Source organism: Pteropus vampyrus, unplaced genomic scaffold, assembly GCF_000151845.1.
Source record: "Pteropus vampyrus isolate Shadow unplaced genomic scaffold, Pvam_2.0 Scaffold1, whole genome shotgun sequence".
Classification (NCBI taxonomy): Eukaryota; Metazoa; Chordata; class Mammalia; order Chiroptera; family Pteropodidae; genus Pteropus; species Pteropus vampyrus.
This window is the reverse complement of record NW_011888782.1, coordinates 4,354,583-4,375,393: the sequence shown is the minus strand read 5'-3', so window position 1 is coordinate 4,375,393 and position 20,811 is coordinate 4,354,583. Positions and strand designations below refer to the sequence as shown.

The 20,811-nt window shown below is 43.9% G+C and overlaps 1 protein-coding gene across 2 annotated transcripts in view; it reads left to right on the top strand.

Annotated features, from left to right (window-relative positions):
* Positions 1–20,811, top strand: part of RFTN1 (raftlin, lipid raft linker 1) — a 180,608-nt gene that overhangs the window by 78,640 nt on the left and 81,157 nt on the right. For both annotated transcript variants that reach the window (XM_011355131.2, XM_023530870.1), the window contains one exon: positions 7,146–7,251. In XM_011355131.2, coding sequence (XP_011353433.1) covers positions 7,146–7,251 — 106 coding nt within the window. The remainder of the gene's footprint in view (positions 1–7,145; positions 7,252–20,811) is intronic.

The window sequence follows — 20,811 nt, the reverse complement described above, 5'->3', positions numbered from 1 at the left end:
GGTCTTAAACAACTCTGGCATCTGTGGACCGTTATGTTGACATCTGAGGTGCTTTAGCATGTGGGCTCTTTGTTCTCCTACTCTACACTTGGGAAAGGTTTTTGCGGTTGCTCAGTGTCTAAAACTACTTTCATGTGTTTGTTTGACAAGCATTTATTTAAATTTTTTACTTGTTAACATTCATTTTTGGCCCAAGTCCTATTTATAAAGCATCCAAGAAGCAAAGACTGTTTGGGGTGATGAAAACGTTCTGGAAATGGATAGTGATGATAGATGCACAACATTGTGAATCTACTTAATGACACCGAATTGTATGCTTAGAAATGCTTAAAACAGTAAACATTATGTATATTTTACCATGCCAAAAAAAAAAAAAAATGAAAATAAGTTGGAAGTACTTTGAGTTTTTCTGACCCAAAGAGGCATAGATAAAGGTCTCTATCACATTTCTTTTATCTCTGATTCTTTTTCTTGGAGATTTGTCTTCTTCTGAGCATATGGGAGTCTGCATATTGGTCTCTACAAATCATTTTTTCTGTATCTTCTCTTTTCCATGACTTGTTTTGTTATCCCCCAAGGAAAATCAGAGTGGTGGTTACAACATACCCTCCCTGGGCAGTGCTTCTCCACTCTGAATGCACCTGGGAGTTTCCAAAGTCCCTTTGCCCAGGCCATACCTTATGTCAATGATATCAGAATTTGTGAGAGCCCTCCAAGTGATCTCAAGGTTGAATGCAGCCAGGACTGAGAATGCCCACCTTGTGGAAAACCCTGTCGGATTTAGAGCCCGAGGTTTGCTTGTTGGATCGTTCCAGTGCCTAAAGTTGGGGCATATCAAAGGAGATTCTTTTTTTCTCTCTCAGACCTAGTTATTTCAGTCATTGTCCTCATATGATTTGAGGGGTCTCATATGATAAGTATAATCAGGAAAAGGTATAGGTGTAATTTAGGACTCGGAGAATAAATATTACAGAATCGAACACACAAATCCCCAAAGAATATGATGGCTTTCCTTCTTTCTTTTCTTAAACTAATTTCTACTGAGGGATAATTTTAGATTTAGCATAAAAGTTACAAAGAAATTACAGAGAATTTCCATATACCCTTCACCAAGTTTCCCCTATCGTTAATATTTCACATTTGCCGTGGTACCTTTGTCAAAACTAAGAAATTAACATTGGTTCATTACTATTAACCAAATTATGGTTTTTATTTGCATTTCATCAGTTTTTCTATTAATGTTCTCTTTCAGTTCCAGGATGCAAAACAGGGCACCACACTGCATCAATTGTCATGTTATGATGGCTTTTTAAAACTTAGCTGGGCTGCAATGTCTCAGCTGCTTCTCCAGTGTCTTAAACAGTCAGAACCACTATGTGTTTTGGTCTTGTTAACACTACATTTTGTCTTACTCATTCCTGGCTCTCAGGACATCGCATCTCTGTTCAGTGATGTCCTTTTACTCCCTCTTCCTTGCAGAAAATCCCTTTGGAATCGCTGAAAGTAAATTCCTCTCGGCTCTCCAGTGCTGTGTGCAAGAGAGGGCCACAAGATACGACATGAGTCAGAGCTCTTTTCAGTTAATTTTTCCCCAGGCTGTTTCTGAGAAATGACCCAGCAGCACGACGATGATTTTTTTTTTTTTTTCAAAGAGCCAAACTATTCTGAATCTAGACCAACAGATTAATTCGACAGTCGGCCCATTTAACAGGATAATATATTAAGTGTAAACAGATTTCTTCATACCTATTTTCATAGGGTGAATTAAATCCAGTTTTCCTCTTGGGATTTCAAAAGGATAAATAAGTTTAAGAGAAGATTGTGAGTTTGCTAATTGAAACGTTTGACAAGAGGGCTCATCCCCGCCTCCCGGACATGCTCCCTAGATTGAAGTTCCAGGACAGCATGTCTTCGTGGTTTTCTTCCTCCCTCCCAGCTTGCTCCTTCTTGGTCTCCTTTGCTGCTTCCTCCTCTTTTCTCCCCAGCCTCTTCATGGTCCCAAAGCTCAGTCCTTGACTATTCTCTCTCTACATGAATTGAGATCTCATCTAGTCTCATTACTTTAAATACCATCTAGAAGCCGATGGCTCCCAAATTTACATCTCCAGCCCCATCTCCTGAAGTAAAGATCTGCCAGACATCTCTGCTTGGATGTCTGATCGATATGTCAAATTCAGCACATCTGAAACTGAATTATTGACCTTTCTCCCAGGCCTGTGCCACCCACAGCCTTCCCCATCATGGTTGTGGCAACTTCATTCATTCTCCTAGCTGCTGAGGCAGAAACCCTCAGAGTTTTCCTCACCTGCTTTCTTCCTTTCACGCCCCACAACCTGTCCATAAGGAAGTCTTAAAGGTTTTACCTTGAAGTGTATCCGGAATCCAGCACTTCTCACCGCTGTTACACTGCCACCAACCCACTCTGTACCGCCATCATCTCCCACCAGGACCATTGAGTTAGTCTCTTAACAGTCTCCTTACAGCCAGACGGATCCTTCTAAAGTAAATCAGGTTATGTCACTTCTCCGTGCAACACCATCCCCTGTCATTCTGAGTAAAAGCCACTGTCTTCATGGCGGCCTGCAGGGTCTGCAGTATCTCAATCCCAATGGCTCCCTGACTTGTCCCTTCTTCCTCCCCTCTGTCCTTTGTTCCCTGAACTCCAACCACAAGGCCTCTTTGCATGACCTCAGTTTAGGGCCTTTGCATTAGCTCTTCCTTCTGCCTGGAAGGTCTTGTCCTGCGTACAAGCACAGCCAACTCCCTGACCTCCTACAGATCTCTATTCCAAACGTTTGTGAGTTAGTGAGGCTGTACTAATCACACTTTTTTATTTTTATTTTTTATTATGGTGACATTGGTTAACAAAATCCAGTAAGTTTCAATTGTACGATTCAAAAGTAAGTCATGTGTATTTTACATTGTACGTTCACCTCCCGTAGTTAGATGTCTTTCTGTCACTGCATATTTGACCCCTTTTACCCCATCTACCTCTCCGCACCTGGTGACCCCTACGCCCTCCTGATTCTCCTTACCTTGCTCTGTTTCTTCTTCTTTATTCTCTTACCACCATTGAAAATACTCTGTCGTGTGCCCATGTGTGTGCCTCCACTAGATTGTAAGTTCCTTGAGGGCAGAGATTTTGTCTCTTCAGTCTATTGGTATAAGTCTGTGCATAGTGTCTGGCACAGAGTAGCAGTGTGGTTGGTATTTGTTTGGGAAGGGAGCTTTCCGTGCTTTTGTCTTGTTTATTCTTATAATGATGCTAAGAGATAACTGTTTAACGGTGAAAGAGATCAAGGCGCAGAAAGTTTTAATAAGTTCTCCAAAGGCACACAGCTGGTAAATACCCACCTCTACTTAGCTATAGAACCTGTAGCCTCAAACTAATAAATTTAGAGAGAATTGTGGAGTGTGGGACGGAGGGAGACAGGAAGCGTGTTTCATCATTAGCAATGCTCTTCTCAGAGTGTCTGCATCTAACCTCGGAGAATTCGGTGTTTAATCCAGATAAGGAAGGCTTTGGCTGGTAGTTAACACTACAGTTCCAGAAGTGGAAGCCATCTGAGCTTCATTCCAGGGGAAGTTTGGTGGTTTCCCATATTTTTTTCCAGGATGACACAAAGACATGGCCTTTGAGGAAACATCAGTGGTGTTTCCTCTCTCCCACAGGAGAGTAGTGGATGCCTGCTCAGCTGAGAATTTCAGCTTCATGCTTCTTCCTTAGTCACTTGATTAACTGCAGAACATCTATTCCCTCGTGTTGTAATCCCTCAAAGGGCCAGGCCGTGGTCCCTGGTGCCACTTTCAAGAGGATGTCTACTTCTCTGAGCCAGGGTTCCCTCGCTCTCGGGGATGCAGAGCACTCTTGCCGGTCAACGGCTGCTCTCAGGTGTCTGACTGGATCTTGTGAGCCTGGGCCTAGATCTGGCCACCAATGAGAGGCCCGTTCTGAGCATGAGGCTGCCATGTCTTCCTCCTCAGCAACCATTGTTAGTTTTCGATGCTCTGTAATAAATTACCACAAACTTAGAGTCTCAAAACACAACATACATTTACTATCTCAGTTTCTGTCATTTATCTGGGGTTAGGGGGTTGGGGTTCTCTGCTTCAGGTGCCATCAGGCTGATTCTAGGAGCTGGCTGGGCCTGCAGTTTCATCGGAGGCTTTACTGGGAAGAGAGATGCTGCCGTGCTCCTTCAGGTTGTTGGTGGAATTCGCCTCCCTGTGGTTGGAATATTGAGATTCCTGTTTCTGGCTGACCCTGGGCCAGGGGCTGCCTGCAGTTCCTTGCCACATGGCAGCTTACCTCTTCACAGCCAGCAAGGGGAGCGTCCAGCTCCAGTCTGCGATGACAGCGTCTTATAGCGTAACGCAAACACAGAAGTGACATCCTGCCCCCTTTGCCACGTCCTATTGTTGGAAACACATCGCAGGTCCTACCCCAACTCAAGAGGAGGGACTGTACAAAGGCATGAATGCCAGGGGGTAGAGATCGTTGGGTGTCACCTTAGGGCATGGTCACCACAGGACCCATATTTGCTACCACCCCCACAAAGCCGAGGAATCCAGAAACTCCCTGTGGCAGCCCTTCAGGCAACCTTTGCTTGTGGATTTAATGTGGTTTTTCACAGGATTAGTGGCAGGTGGAGGGTTTCTATGCCTGTACACCCAGCTCTGACCCAGCACTGCTGACTTCAAGGCTTGGGCAGCCAGCGTCTGTCCTCAGGAGATTCAGGGGTCTTTGCCGCCTCCTCTCCCTTCAACCATTCTTCATCGTTACAATCTTTTCATTTCAAATTGTGAATCCTTTAATTCCTAAAGGCAAGGGGAGACTTATTAGTTGCTCCTCTATTCCCCCAATATGCATTAGATTTACTTTCCCAATAGACCATAGGCTGAGATGTGATTTTTCATGTTTCATCTTGAAAATTTGTAATTATGCTGATTTTTGTTGATCTTTTGTACTTCTTTCAGTTCAGATGTACCTAAATTCATTATCTGTCTAAATGAACCAGAGCTGCCTCTCTTCTTATAGAACTTCTCATTCCAGAACCAAAGGTAGGAGTTATTAGATCCTGTACTCAAGGCAATTCTACTAATGTGGGCTGCGAGGTGCTTAAAGACAGACTCTTCTTCCCTCCGTTCATTTTATGGGTGTTCTACTGAGTAAATACAGTGTTAACTTATTTTAAATGATTACTGTTTTTCAATCTCACCATTTAAAATTTCAGCGAGTATTTATAAGTAACCTTATTCAGTCCGACATCACTCTCCTTTGTGACAGAGCAGCCAGGTTTTCACATCTGAGAATTCTCTTCCTCCCACGCCTCTTTGCTGTTTGAGACCTCACACAAAATATGACAGTGTGTCATGACCAAGTCTTCTCTTTGAAAAGTTTGGAATCTTCTGCCTTAGTTCCTGTTAGTATGTCAGGAGGAACAGTTGCTAGATCCTGTACTAAAGATGATTCTTTACTAATGTGGGCACAGGATGAGCGTGTGGGGGGAGAATGAGAACATGGATCTAGTCTCTGAAAAAGTTTTAAGGGGAGAAGCATGGGGCGCAGAATTGGTTTATTCTTTTGGAATTAGTTTATCCCAGTTTGACCAGTTTGGAATCTGTTTATTCTTTTGCATTTCAAAGTCCTGTGCCTTAATCTCCACCCCTGAAAAGATACGTTAGAAGGAAAAATAAAATCAAAATATGCCATTGACATTTGCCTACCCAATCACAGTTGCACACCTGGGGAAAACCAAATCTCTCTTTAATATTTTCACTTTCGAATTTTGTGTAAATCATTCCCAGGTGGCTAAGGGTAGCATAAATTGCTTTGCATGATATGGAAAAATCTTAGAAAATCATTTAAAAATATTATAGCAAGAAATGCTTTGAGAAACTGTCTGTTTGTTTGTTTGTTTGTTTAGTAGGAAAAATGTGTCTCAGGAGTTTAGTGTGAAAGTGCCCAGTTTAAGAGCGTTTTGGCTACGCCTGCTCTCACCGGGGCTGGCAGGGGTCCTTCACTGGTGGAGCTCCTCATACATGGGCTTGCTCGCCCCCTCAGCCAGTACAGAGTGGCTGTGCATGCGGTGCGAGCCCTGGACAGAGCCCCGGGCCATGATCTCGCAGTCCCGCTCCCCACGAAGGGAGAGCATGTTCTCCACCCTTGCCGTCCCACTTCCTGTCGCCTGACACCTGCATGGGCCAAGGAATCACCTTCAGTTCCTAGCAACAACATGGCTTCCAGGAATTTCTAAGACCCAAGTTAGTGTCATGCAGGAACCCGTCAAAGGAACGGCTGAACTGTCGGAATGTCCTCCTGGTGACCGTGTGCCTCTGGTTCTTCTGATTGTGCAGTGTTGTATCACGTGCATGTGTATATGGTGGGAAGAGGAGATGGCAGGGCACACCGGGCACCCTGCACTGACCAGAAGACTGAAGGTGTTTGCCTGCAACAGCCGTCCCCTTCCCAGAATTTCTGCCTTAGTTGCCTTATAGCCTTTTTTTCTTTAATGCATCTTTAATTTTGACGGATTTTGCCAGAATGCCCTGTGTAGGGATCGAACTCTTTAAAAGTCTTATAGATATTATTTTTAAACGTTCTAAGTGCAGACTATATGAATATAGTCTGTTCAGAAAAAGTGAAAAAAAAAATAGGGATACAGCTAAAATCTCTTTGGATCTCCACCACCAACCCCAGTCCCAGTTTCCATGCAGACCCTCTTCACCCACCAGAGGTAACCATTGTTACTGGTTTGATGTGTGTCTAACTAGTTCTTTTTCTATGTCCTAGAAGATAAGAACCAATGGGAAATATGCATTTATACATTGAGAGAGAGAGAGAGAGAGAGAGAGAGAGCGAGCGAGCGAGCATGCGTGGATATGTGTGTTGTTTAATGTGTAAACCATATTGTGCTAAACCCATCATTCTAGAATGATGTGTTTTACTTGGTGATATGCCTAGGAGTTCTTTCCATGATGTAGATCTCCTTATATTATTTGAGTTGTTTACTATAAATTATTTTTCAGCAGTGCCTTTTTGGCCTTTGCTTTCAAGAAATAATTTGGGGTTTTATTAAACGCTTATGCTTTTTCTATATATTATTCAAAATCTTAATCTTTGTGTGTTTTTCCTCTGTCTTTAGATCTCAGAAAACTGATCACAATGAAGACTACATCTTGGAATTAGATTGCTGTTCCTCCTTAGTTCACCAGACAGACAAAAAAATCATCCCAGAGTTCATTGAGAAGGTGAGCCTTATAGTCAGGATACAACTGAACAGGGTGGCAGAGTATTTGCCTGAGAGAACAGGCAAGGGGCTGGCTTGGGGCTGGTCAGCCACACTCCATGGGCGGGGCCGGAGCCAAGGCCTCCTCTGACCTGGGCCTTTGAGCAGCCCCACAGGGTGCAGCCCCCTCCCACACATTGCCCAGGCTAAAGTCAAGTCTGGAACAAGGTAGCTTTCCCCTCCCTCCAGGCTGGTGGGACCCTGGACCCTGGCTTTTAAAGCTGGAGTGGCATTAACAGCTGGCAGGCCCATGGACCCACTGCCAGGATTCCTCTCAAACCCTCAGGGTGGTATGAACCCCCCAGATCCCACCTGCCACTCGTCCTGTGGGTCTTCATTGCCACGAGCTTCCTTCCGTTCCTACTGTGGGAACATACCAGCATCCTGTGTCCACTGGACTGGGATGTACCAAGGAAAGTTGCTTTCGTGCAAAGGATTCATCCTCTGCCCAGAAAGGTGTCTGGTTTTGAACTCCTCTTCATGCCATATGAGCTTTGCCACCTAATTGCAGGGTCCACTTGAGTTTAATATGATGACTGCAGAAGGAATGCCCTTGCCCCAACTGGGGCTAAATTCATTGCCAAATGCTTACCTGTTCTCTCTTACCTAGTCTTCCACAAGAATTGATTTCCCCATCCTGTAGAGGTGATTATGATTTGCTTGAGATCTAGTCAGCTAGTTGAATTCATTAATAAATATGTTGGTGGTCAACTTTGGACCAGAAATAGTCCTAGGTGAATGGATACAGAGAACAAAATTGGCCTGGTCTCTGGCCTCATAGCCTTTCAGCAGGCAGGTAATCCCTGAAGGAGTGTGATGAGCACTTTAAGGAGGGAAGCGAGGAGCTGAGGAGCAAGCGACGTGGTGTGGTCTGGGTGTCAGGGAGGTGCCTCGAACTGAGACGGAAAAGGTGAGGAGGGGTTATCTGGTAAAGGGGCTGCCTGGGCAGGGGCAGGTTAGGGAGCCCTCCAAGCAGAGGGAGCAGCATGTGTGAGGACCTGAGGCAGAGGAGAATCGAAAGGTCAGAGGAGCTCTGAGGAGGGAAGGGCACGTGACTGGTGGGAGAAGGGACCACTCCTCTGTAAAAGCAGTGGGAGGCTGTTGAGAGAAATTTTGCAGCAGAGTGAAATAATTAGATGGTCCCTTTAAACACCCAATGATTCTTTTTTTGTTATTCTCTTCCTGCCTTTCTCCTTTCAATATTTATTGAGTATTCAGGCTGTACAAGACCCTGGAAATAATCACTCATGAATGGTGGGGGCCAGGGCTGCAGACTTGAAATGAGATGATCTCCTAGGTCAAAACTTCTGGTAATTTTACTAAGACATCAGAGACTCTTCCTACTCTGGTAAAATTCAGATCATTACTTATGAAATGGGGAAAAAGCAATTTTTGTTCCCATATGCATAAGCCTGAGAACACGAGTGTTGTATAACATGTAGGTGTCTTTATAAATAGGGCATCTTCTCTGGATTGCTGCAAGTAAACTGTTCTAATAAACTTGGGAGTAGACATCCTAGAGGTGAAATTTACCCCATGATCTGAGTGCTGGGGAAAAATACTTTGAGAAATGGCTTTGTGATTAAGACTCAGATGCTGAGAATATTTGAGGGAAAGTGGGTAAGATGAGGGCATGAGGCTCTGGCCATAGCATCAAACGTGCTCTTTTGGAAATATGTGATTTGGTACTTTTGTCTTAACCAAACCTGGTCATTGCGTGGCTGACCCATTGCATCGTGCCCACATCAGTTCTTAAGGAGATGGAAGCCTGATTAGTAGGCACTCAGATGCTGTGTGTCTGTAGTGTCTGAAGTGTAGATGGACATCTGTCCAGCAGAGGAGATAACCTCAAAGTTATGGTTTGTAAGCCCTGAAGGACAAGCTGGTTTTGTATTTAACTTTTACTTTTATCCCATTCTTTTTTCTCCACTGATCATGTGTGAATGTGTGTGTGTGTGTGTGTGTGTGTGTGTGTGTGTGTGTGTGTGTGTGTGTACCTTAGTATCTGATGGTTTGTTCATTCAATTAGTTAAATCAGTCATTGACACCTGCTCAATCTATGTATAAGAATCCTGTTTTTAACAATTTAAAAATTATACATTTTAAAACCCACTGTGCCATCCTGCACTTGCCAAACCCCTGGTTTTCCAATAGAAATTATTGGGTCCACATAGACTAGACAACTTGCATAGCAGGACAACCCTGATGTTTTCGTCCCAGAGTTTGTCTCCAAATGTGTGTAGCAGTCTCTTACCTCTGTTCGTCTTGATAGAGAGGCAGTTCAGGGTCATGGCCATTAGGATGAAAATATAGTTTCCTGCCTTGGGGAACCCAGGTGTTCTGAGGCTGCCCCACCATTCATCCCTGCACTGTTATGGCCGAGGGCTGGACCTGGAAGTATCCATCATTTCTGGCTGTCAGTACTGGCTGTGGCTTTAGTTTCTAGGCTAGTGGCCATGACAACCAGGAGAAGAGGGACAAATTGATGGGACTGGGCCCCTTCCCTCTGTTCTTCTTTTCTGTTGTTGGACAGGATTTCTGAAGAAAACACCACCTCCGTGTGCGAGGAGCCGAGGGGAGCCGAATGGCTCTCTGTAGGGTCAACAGCTATTCCAGCCGATGGCAGAATTTCACACATGTGTAAATTTTTCTGTCTTCACACAGGTAGAAAACCACAAATGCTTCCTGAGGAGAAATATACTAAAAACCATTTCTGGTTTTTTTTTCAGTAAATATTTAATGAATAGCTTGGTCCCTATGTATCTATATAGTGGTGGCACTTGTTAATTGCTATTCACTTAGGCCACGATGAAGCTGTATCACTGGGGCTACAGCTTGCAGTCATTACTTTTTATCTGGGTCATTATTTTGTGTGAAATAATGGCTCCTGTTCCTATGACAAGTAGATCTGTCTTACAATGAGATGGTAATTAACTCATTTTGTCATTGTAACATTACACAGGATAAGCTTATAGTCTTCTCTGCATATTAGAATTAAACTCAAAGTGATTAGAATTTTTTTTCTTAAGAACAATGCCCCAGTATTATTTTTCCACTAAGTGTTGTAAATTAGAACCTTTGGATAGAGAACGTGGATAGAAGGAGGGTAAGGCAATTTCATTATTTGTCACAATTAGGAAAAATAAAGTTGTTTGTATCTGTGTCATGTAAAATTAGCTGAAAATGCCATAATTCACATTCCCTCTCTATCATGATTTTTTACAGAGGATGAAGGGAGATATATAAAGATGCTCTATTCCTTTCAATATGGTCTAACGATTTCCCTGCACACTTTAGCTTATCAAATTAACTCTGGGTCACTGCATTTTGTTTTTTCCTCTTATATCCTGCTGTGCTCTATCCAACTGTCCCTTATGTACATTATTTATTCTGGATCATAGAACATTTAAAATTCAAATTTATGGGCAGACTTGGAGTGACTGTGTTTTCCGAGTCCTGGAACCAGATGCTCTAGGGACGGAGAGTTGGGAGGCTGTGGGAGAGTGACAGTGCGGCCCCTGCTCCTTTGAGAGGAAGGCTCCGCCCTCCAGGTACTTCCAGAGCCTGTCTTGCGTGGCTGGTGGATTTGTGGAGCCCTTGGGATTTCCTGGTCTTCAGCGTTTCCGGAGGACTGTAAAGGAGACAGTGATAGAGAGTGAAGAGCCTACATGTTCATCTTCAAATTGTTTTACATTCTCCGGAGCGTCTTGGGAAAGTGCTTATATGTTTGGGAAGCGTTTTAAAGTTTTCAGTCATTGCACATATTTTCTGGTTTGTGCTTCACACTAATTCCATTTAAGAGGCTACCCTGGCAGTGGTGTCTCCTATCTAGACAGAAGGAAACTAAGCTCGGAGTTGATGAGGGCTTTGCCCAGGGGCTGGGACAACTAACTGTTGGAGCCTGGGTAGATCCTTTCATAAATGAAGCACCAGTGGATGGTAATTGGACTTGGGTAGAACGGGAAGGTTCTGCGGCCAGGTGGCCATGTGAAGGTTTTGGAGAGGTGTGGTGTAGAATGAGGGCTCTGCAAAGTGAGGGATGGACACTTGCGGAGATGGAGGGGTGAGGTGGACAATGCTGTTCCTGGTGTGGACAGGAGTGTGGAATGAAGCTTCAAGGCTGAGAGAGTCACACTTGGCTGGAGTGTAAGGTGGACAAAGGGAGGAGAAAGGCTGTTTTGATCAGGGATCATTTGATTGTGTGAAACAGAGCCCTACTCAAGCCAGCTTAAGTGAATCAGGCAGGGTTGACTATAAAGATGAAAAAAAATGGCTTGGGGGCTCCAAGGGGCTGGAATTACCCTGCAGCAGGAATGTAGAAAAGACATATATCTATCTATACATATATAGATAGATAGATAGATAGATAGATAGATAGATAGATAGATAGATAGATAGATACAGATACAGATACAGATATAGATATGTAACTTGTTATATGCTACTGGCCCCATGTTTATGTATCTATAATTTTATTTGAATTTTAAATGGGATTTTACTTCACAAAGGGATTCATTCCCTCTATGTACCAAGCAGACGCTGTGCTAAAGGGCTTTGCATGCACTGTACTCTTGACCCTCGCCTCACCCCTCTGAAGGCTCATCCCCGTTTTACAGGTGGAGAAACGGAGGCACAGAGAAGCTATGCCATTTGCCCTGAGTTATGCTTGTGAAAGGCATGACTGGGCTTTGAAACCAGCCTGCCTGATCCAGAGGTCACATTCGCGATTGTTGGGCCATGCTTCACACAGCTCCCAGGGGCTGAGCCTGGGGCTGTCCCAGATAGAACGCAGGGTTGAGCATGGGAAGCAGGTGCGTGCAGCTGTGTCTGGTGCATGGGGACAGATTTCAGAGCACCTCCAAGGCCTCCCCTCAGTGGAGGCTGGGTCCCCGGGCCTTGCTGCCCATGAGAGAAGGCCACATTCGCTGCCATTGTCTAGGTGAGACTTTGGGGCCTTTGCCCTCAGGCCCTCAGCTCTGGGGTCTGTTCCTTAGATTTGCTCCCTCTGTGATGGAGGGTGGCACTGCCCTGCACAAACTCCTTAGAACTAAGTTTGTCTCACACTGGACCATGAAGCCTTTAGAATGAAGACAATTGAAGGGAAGGGAGGCTGACCCCTGCATTATCCTGTTGGCAGGGACAACGTATGGTCAGAAACTCAGTGGCCTGGCTTGAACTAGATGCAGCACCTTCAGCAAACCAAATGTTGCTGCTTATACTTTGACCTCTAAAGAAAGGAACCCGACAGATTTTTTAAATCTCAGTGGCTCCCTTTAATGAAACAAATCCCCAGGATTAGGAAACGTTGCCTCTGGTATATAATTGACTCATCATTTATTTCTGGCTGATTGTTGAGTATTCAGAGCCTCATTTCTACAAGTATAGTGCAGCGGATCTAATTTTAGTTAGTGCAAATTCAGAGTAAAAGGAAAATTATGTTAAAAAAAAAAAAAAAAGCTTTCTCTTCCTCGCTGTACTGTCCCCCTCATCTACTCCCAAACCAAGTGAATAGTGACATTTTAAAAAGGCAGATCTGGCGTGGATGGGGGAAGTGTGAAAGCAAAATGGCCCGTAAGTCCAGCCACGAGCGTGCGTGTAGGATAATGTGAGCTGGGGCTGGGCAGAGAAGAGGCTGAGGGTGGGAAGTGAGGCATTGCTAAGGGCTGGGGGGTATCCTGTTCACTGTTGTGTCTCTAGAACTTACTAAATATTTGTGAATGAACAAATTAAAAGAGAAATGCAGAGGAAGAATCATTAAGACTTTGTGTCATAGAAGGAGAGAGAAGATCCTAACACGACACGCTCAGGTGCCTGACGTATGAAGTGGGGTCCTTTGTGAGGATGGGGAACACAGCATGAGGCAGAGTGATGATGAGATTGGTGGTGGACATGCTGGGAATGAGGGGCCCATGGGACACTCAAGGGGACATTCTAGAAGGCAGCAGTGGTTGCCGGGCTAGAGCTCAGGAGGAGGCTAGGGATGGAGATGTAGTTGTCTGAGGTGCAGACTCAGAGGCCCACAGGGGCCAGGCAGGTAATGGCAGTGAGGAAGTGGTCCAGGTGGCACATGCCCATCCATCTGGGTGCGCATGCCCATCTCAAGGGGGTAGCCACGACTTAGCATCCATTCGTTGTTGTCTAGTAGAGTTATGGACCCAGTATCACAAGATCTTCTGTTGTTGTTTGGCTGACTAGTTGGCTTGCTTTGTTTTAGAGAAGTCGATAATGTTTTTATTTTCTTATTAGGAAGTCTCTTGGTTTTTCAATGTAAGCAGATATATCAATTTAAAAAACTCTAAAGTCTAGACCAGGGTTTCTCAAATTATCTGCGATGAAGGACCAGGTTTTGCTTGTTTCTTTTGTTTTGTTTTTCAACCCATTAAGGAGTGACACTTTTGTAAATTACAATAAAAATGTGGCAGCAAAGTCGAACAGCTAGAAAAGTACCTAATGCTTCCTTTAACTTTTTCTACCTATCCTGTCCTGGACTCTAACGAAAAGTTCTTGGACCAGCAGTGGGCCAAGGACTGCACTTGGAGTAGCCCCTGGTTGAGGTGGCAAAGCCGTGGGACAGGATGAACTCATGAGGTGAGAACTCACTTGTCCTTGCAAAAGGGAAAGAGGAAAGCACTGTGGCTGGAGTTCTGGGAGGATCCAGAGAGGGAGAAAAAGGAAGAACTTCTATGAAGCGGGGAGAGAAAGCGGGGAGCTCGAGGTTACGGGATCTGAGGGAAGCGTGGAGAAGAGTATAAAAGCAGGAAAGAGGTCAAGTTGGAACCCACTCCGGACAGGTAGCCCACTGGGTTTGACCACTGGAAGCCACCAATCAGTTTTGCAAGAGCAATTTGCGTGGGGTGGAACAGGCAGAGGTCTCCCTGCCATGGGTTTAAGAGTAAATAAGTTTAGAAGGAGTGAGAGAGTGGGGGCTAAGATAGGGTACAGGTGACTGGAACATTTTTAAAAGCTGAAAGGTACCAGCAGAGAGGGAAAAGTTAATAGAAGTCATTGGTGGTAAAAGGTAGAGGCAGGTCTGGGGTGGGGCGAGCCCGCAGAGCGGGCATCGGCTGTGCATCCTTTCCCCTGAGGCTGAAGGAGGAGGTAGGAGGATGCTTACAGGCTAGATATCCATAGTGGGAGGAAAAACTGTGGGAGCTGCTGCCTGGAGGCCCCTGTTTTCTTATAGAGTTCCTCTCCTGCCCCAGCCTCTCTCGATCCTCTGTCTTCCTGCTGTTTTCATTGGCCTGCGATCTTACTGTTCTGTCCAGGGAGGTTAGTTGAAGTTAATTTGGGCCCGAGGAGAGGGACAGGGTCATATGCTTGTCTTGATCACTCCCCCAAAATGAGACAGATTCTTGTGCTTCATTTTCTCCCCCTGCGTGAATACAAGACCCCATCCCAGTGGGACAGGGTTCGTTAGTATGTCTCTAAACAGATCTTTGAGGGCTCCTCTGTGGTAGTATCTGCAGATCCCTCAGTGAGCCAGCACAGGTAATATCTCTGGTCATATGAGGCTTGCAGTCTAGCTAAGGACAGGGACACAGAGCGGGTCGTCATATGAAGGAGGTATGATCACAAATGGATAATTGCTCTGGAGCAGAACAGGCAAGGGTCCCTGACCCAGGCTGGCAGTGCGGGGGAAGGACTGGTCCATGATGAAGAAGTAGCTGCATCGAGATCTGAGGGGTCAACAAGTGAGGGAAAGTGGAGGGAGTGGGGGCTGGAATAGTGTGGACAAAGGCCATGGGTGGGAGGGAGAATGTTTGGTTCGAGGAACAGGAAGGAGGCCATTGTGACCTAACCACAGAAAATGAGGGTATTGAGTGCTGTGTAGTGAGGCTGGAGAGTTAGTCAGGGCTCACAAGTGCAGGGCCTGTGGGCCAGGCTCGGGGTTTGAGTCTTCATCTCAAATGCAATGGAAAGCTGTTGCGGGGCTTTAAGGAGGAGCTAGAGAATGATACCAAATTTATATTTTAGAATGATCAGAATGGCTGCAGGTGGAGACAGGATGGTGGAGAGAGGGAACCAGGCAGGTTTGGCTCGTGCCGCTGGATGAATGGGAGCCTCTGCTGAGATGGAGAGGGCGGCAGAACCAGCCATTGTTTCTGTGGCCCAGGAGCTCAGGGCAGAGCTCTGGGTTGGCAAATGGTCATTGAAACTGTAGTCATGGATGAAATCACTGAGGAAGGAAGGGAGGGTTTGAAGGAAGAGGGCCTGGAGCTGAGCTCTGGGGAATTTCAGCGATTACTGCTGTGCAGAGAAAAGAGGCAGAACATAAGGGATTAGCAAGGTCCAAGGGAAACTCAGAGAGTGCTGGTGATGTAAGCTGAGGAAAGGGGGTGTTTCAGCAAGGAAGGGGTTGTCAGTGCTGTCGATGGCCCTAAGATTAAAAATCAGAAATGCCATTGGTGGTGTGGCCATGAAGTCATTGTCAACCTCGGTGAAAGCTATTTTGGTGGCATTTCTCTCCCAGTATGTATTTTTGCAAGACCGAAATTTCTTTGGGTTATAATGAAAATCCACTGTCCTTTGCTCCACAGAACTCATGTGTGTTCCTGTGTTATTCCTAGGATGGTCCTAAGTTGTTCTTTTTTTTTTCTTTGTTTGCTTTTAAATTTAAGATATTCTTTTCTTTCCCCCCATGGGCTCGCTGAATTATCTTCATTGTTCTTTTTAACGTAATTTTTTTATTAAGTGACTGAATTTTAATATCTGACTAGGGGATTAGAACTTGCCCACATAAAGCATTGCGATTTTATGTAGTTTTTAGCATTTGGAGCACATATCACATGAAAAAAATAATAATAATAAAAGAACTTGTAATTAAATCAGAGAAAAAATTAACTTGGGATCCCTAAAAATGGCATTTAGATAATACACAGAACAGAGTGGCCTGTTGTTGGCTCTTTGGGCAGCCTGTGGCTGTCAGGCCTACATTCCTTTGTGGTCTCTACAGAGAAATTGCCTCAAATCCAAGGGATCAGAAACTTGCCTAGAGGCTGATGGAGCAGACAAAAGACTAGAGGAGAAAGAGAAAGTGAACCGGCAGGAGGTGGCAGACCTGCCCTTGCGTGCTTTGTCCCAGGGAGAAACGGAGCCTGGGCATAACCCAGTCTTCTCTCCATACTTTTTCACCCTCCTGGGTGGCTCTTGACACCTTGGGAAGGCTAATTATCTCCTCCATCTCCCCTTGTTGGTAGGAGATTGGAACTGTCAAGGCTCACGTGACTTTGCCTGAGGCCAGGTGTTTTGGTTGGCTGTGGGCCAACCCGGGAACTCCTGCAGGTGAGGGACAAATGTCTGCTTCTCCAGGACACAGCCATGGGCATGGGGCACCCGAGATATAACTTGCTCCCGCAGCTATTGAAATAGGCCCCAGAAGGAGTCTGGCCATGGTCCAGCTGGGATAACCACCAAGTTCTGGCTTCTTTGTCTCTGAGCCATGCAGATAGCAGTCAGTAATGTTCCCTTTTGGCTGAGGGTGAAACCAAAAGGGATGAGGGTTGAAAGTTCCTTTCTTCTAAGCCAGGGCCTCTTGATGTATGCCCTCCCTGCAGTGCTCTTTGCAAAAAGAGGTCTGTAGTCCAGTGTGTTTGGAGAGCATGCACATCATAAGCCCTTCTGGAGGGTCGTGATGCTTCTTAGGAGAGTCAAGGCTCTGAAAAGGTCTGCAGTAAGAAACCTGCTTACTTAATTTAACTTGGTGTCTCTCAAATATTATTTAAGAAATTTCCCCTTGTTTCTCCTCCTCCCCAAATACCTATTTATATCATGGAGCATACTTTGGAAAATACTCTGAGTCAGCTAGGATCTCATTGACCAGTTATACACCATGAACAATCACAGGTCATGGGGCGGGTGGGCAGGATCACTCTCCTCTCTTTTTACAATGGACTCACGATCCTGGCTGCCTTCAACTGCACAGAATTGCCATAGGCTTGCATGAATCAAGTACTTTATTGTATATTCTTAGTTCCACTAAAACAAGTCTTTCTGCCCAGATACTTGATGTAACACTTTCTAATCCTCACTCAAACCTCTAATGGACGAGAAATTTGGAGCAGGGCAATTTAAAACTCCCTCCTCTCTTTTGTCACCCCCCAAAGACATGTGTCCGGTGCCTCTGTCATCCTTCTTGCTTCTTTAATAACAGACATAGCAATCTTCTCACAGAGTCAGCAAAAACGAGGTCATTGGATTTGTCGACAGCTGTGGAATCACACAGATAGCATTTGCTCTGCTATCTGGGTCAGTCCCAGCTTATCTGACCATAGTCTCTTAAAAGGACTGGCTTCTTCGAGTACCGTCTCCCCACCTTTCTACTCCCCTCCCCCCGACTTCTTCTGCATATTTGTTAATCAGATCTCCAAATATATTGGTTTTGCCAGCTTCGATTTCTCATTCATTTATCTCTCCTTTATAGTCTCTGATCAAAAGTAACATTTTATTTTGGGTGCTGTCCAATAAAAATATCATTGAAGCCACCTATGTAATTTAAAATTTTCTAGTAGCCATGTTAAAAAAGTAAAAACAAAGGTGAAATTAATTTTAGTAATATATTTTAATTAACCCAATATATCCAAAATATTACTTTTGAAACAAATAATGAGATATTTAAACTAAATTTTTGAATTTTGGTACATAATTTATGCTTGTGTCACATCTTAATTCAGATGCTAAATTTTTAATAAAGTGACATATCTTATAAAATAAGGTTGTATTTTATGGAAAAAATATTTTATATGGCTTCAGTTTTTTAATTTAAATTTGATTTTAAATTAATTAAAATTCAATGAAATTAAAAATTCAGCTCCTTAGTCCCACTAGCCACATTATAAGTGCTCGACAGCCACGTGTGGATAGTGGCTACTGCCTTAGACAGCATAGTTCTGTAGGATTCATTTATTTAAACAGTTTTCCACTCTAAGTTGATACAAAATAGTTGTAATTACAAGGGTTGTCAGCCACAAGGAACAAAGAGCAGCATATAGCTTATATTAGATGACCAAAATAGATTTTCCCCATGAAAAGATCCTGACAACAGTTTGGATATATTCCTAAAAGGAATATAATTAAATATCTGTTTATAACATTAATTATTAATTTAGTTATACATGCATATTTTGAATTATCTAAAACATAAAAAAAATTTGGAAAAAGTGGTTTTGGTTCCCATGTTTACATTTCACGAAATGGAATATATCGTTACCTTCCGTATCTTTATCATACCAGAGCAACTTTTTGGAGCGTCTAACAGAGGTTTCAAGCTCATCATATTTACTTTGCTGCAAATTGCTTGGAATTTAGTGCTTTTAAAATTTATGAATGATTCTATTTATAGAACTAAGTCATAGATGCTCATTCATTTAACATTAGGACAGTTTTTTCTTATCCAGCTTATATATGAAAGAGAAATCTCCATAATGCAACCACTTACTCTGCATTGCTGTTAAAAAAAGAAAAAAAAAAGATCTCGTTTTATTGAAGATAACATAAATAACAGGAGAACGCATAAATCATAAATGCACAGCCCAGTGAATTAGCACAAAATGAACCCACCTGAGTAATCAGCACCCAGGGTGAGAAACAGAACATTTCAAGGCTTTCCCCATGGCTTTTACCATCGCTTCTGCTTACCTCCCTAAAGGTAGCCTCTACCTAATTTCTACCAAAGGTTAGCTTCACCTGGTTTCGAACTTTATATAAGTGGAATCTTTTATAAATGGCATCTTTTGCCCAACACTCTCTTCGTGAGATTCATCTTGTCACAGTAGCTTGTTTATTTTCATTTCTCTACAGAATTCCTGCATTGCTTTTTAAAAGTGATCTTTAAGAAGATTGCTTACTGTAGCACCCCTAATTTTTTTATGCTGTAGGAATCATTTTAAATTTTTGTTAAATGTATTTCCCACCTTTTTAAAAATTGAGTCCATCAGATGACTTCAGTAAACATCGCAAACTAGCTTTGATTAATGTTCCCCAAGTAAGCATTTAGTCATTCACAATAAAGTGACAATGTCCTTGTATCATGAGATACTTTGTAAAAGTCTGTAAATGTATAAAGTAATTTCCTCTTTTCTGAGAAGTAACATATGGGGCGCGCGCGCACGTGTTTGTGTGTGTGTGTGTGCGTGTGTGTGTGTGTGTGTGTAAAAACCCAGGAGATATCCAGGTTATATCCAGGAGATATAATGTACGATTATTTATGGACTGTGTATTTCCCCATCCAGCTTACTGTGAATTGGGTCATCACGTTGTAGTTATTGAATATGGCCTACCTCTTGGCAGGGGAGGTAACTTTCACGGATCTTCTTCCCCCAGATGTCCACTTGCCTAACTCCTTCACTTCCTTCAAATCTTTGTTCGAGTTGAACTTCTCAGTGTGCCCGCCCACTCTGCCCACCCATTTTAAAAAGAACCCCTCATCCCCTGCCACTCCTCACCCTAGCAATTCCCTTTACTTCTCTACTTGTCTACCTGTGGCTCTTTTCACCTCCTAAGATACTTCACTATTTTTACTTAACAATTATGTTTATTGCTTGTTGCCTCTTTTTTCCATGCCAAGGAGAGTGTAAGTCATACAGTCACTGCTCAATGAATATTTATGCAATGAAAGAGTGACAGCCCGTGGATTTCCAAGGCTCCAAAGGTATCAAAATTGTATGGGAGAAAATGCTTTCAGAGGTGATGCAATAAGGATAAGGTAGACAGACACTCGTACGTTTTCTTTTTCCTGTAACTCACAGCTTTTTTCAGTGTTTGGAGTGGTTGAAGCTTGTTGAGTATACCGCCCTTGGAAGTGACTTGTGAGGGTTATGTGTCACTGTCTCTACTTCACACTTACCAGATGACACATTTACAAATATGGAATTTGCTGTTATCACTAGAAAAGTTTTAAAGTGGCATGCATGCATACGTGTGTGTGTGTGTATGTATGTATGTATGTATGTATGTATGCACTTTTATGAGATGTAACATGTTTTGAGTGCTAATTATGCACTGTCAGTGAATACACGTAGCTGATGGGTTCATAGCACAGGTTGAACTTACCCATCTGCGTTGTTGTTCAGAGGTGCTGAACATCCCTGCTCAGTGAGACCTCCTGTCTGCTGGATTTGTCTGGGATCCAGCACAGCTAACGAGTGTGGGAGTTTGGACTAACCTAGCGGCATGTGGAGGGTGAGGTGTCTCATGTGAGAAACAGAGTTTATCCTGGCAGGCAGTTAGGCTGCCTTCTGTATCTTCCCCCTAAACTGGAAGGTTTCACTTTTACTGCTTCAGGTTATGTGCAGTCTTTTCTCAGGGTTTCCAGAGCCAGTGTGACAGGATTATAACTCGTGTAAGATTTTACCCTTTTCTGCGTTTGGGAGAATTCCCATTCTTAGAGCGGGATCCCAGTAGGATCAGTCCGCAGTGTTGCAGATGGCTTGGGGGAAGGGGCGGGAGGGCAGGCACTTGGACACAAAGTACTCAATTACTGAAACCGACTTGCCTCCTCAAGGAGAAATCTGGAACTTTAAGAGCC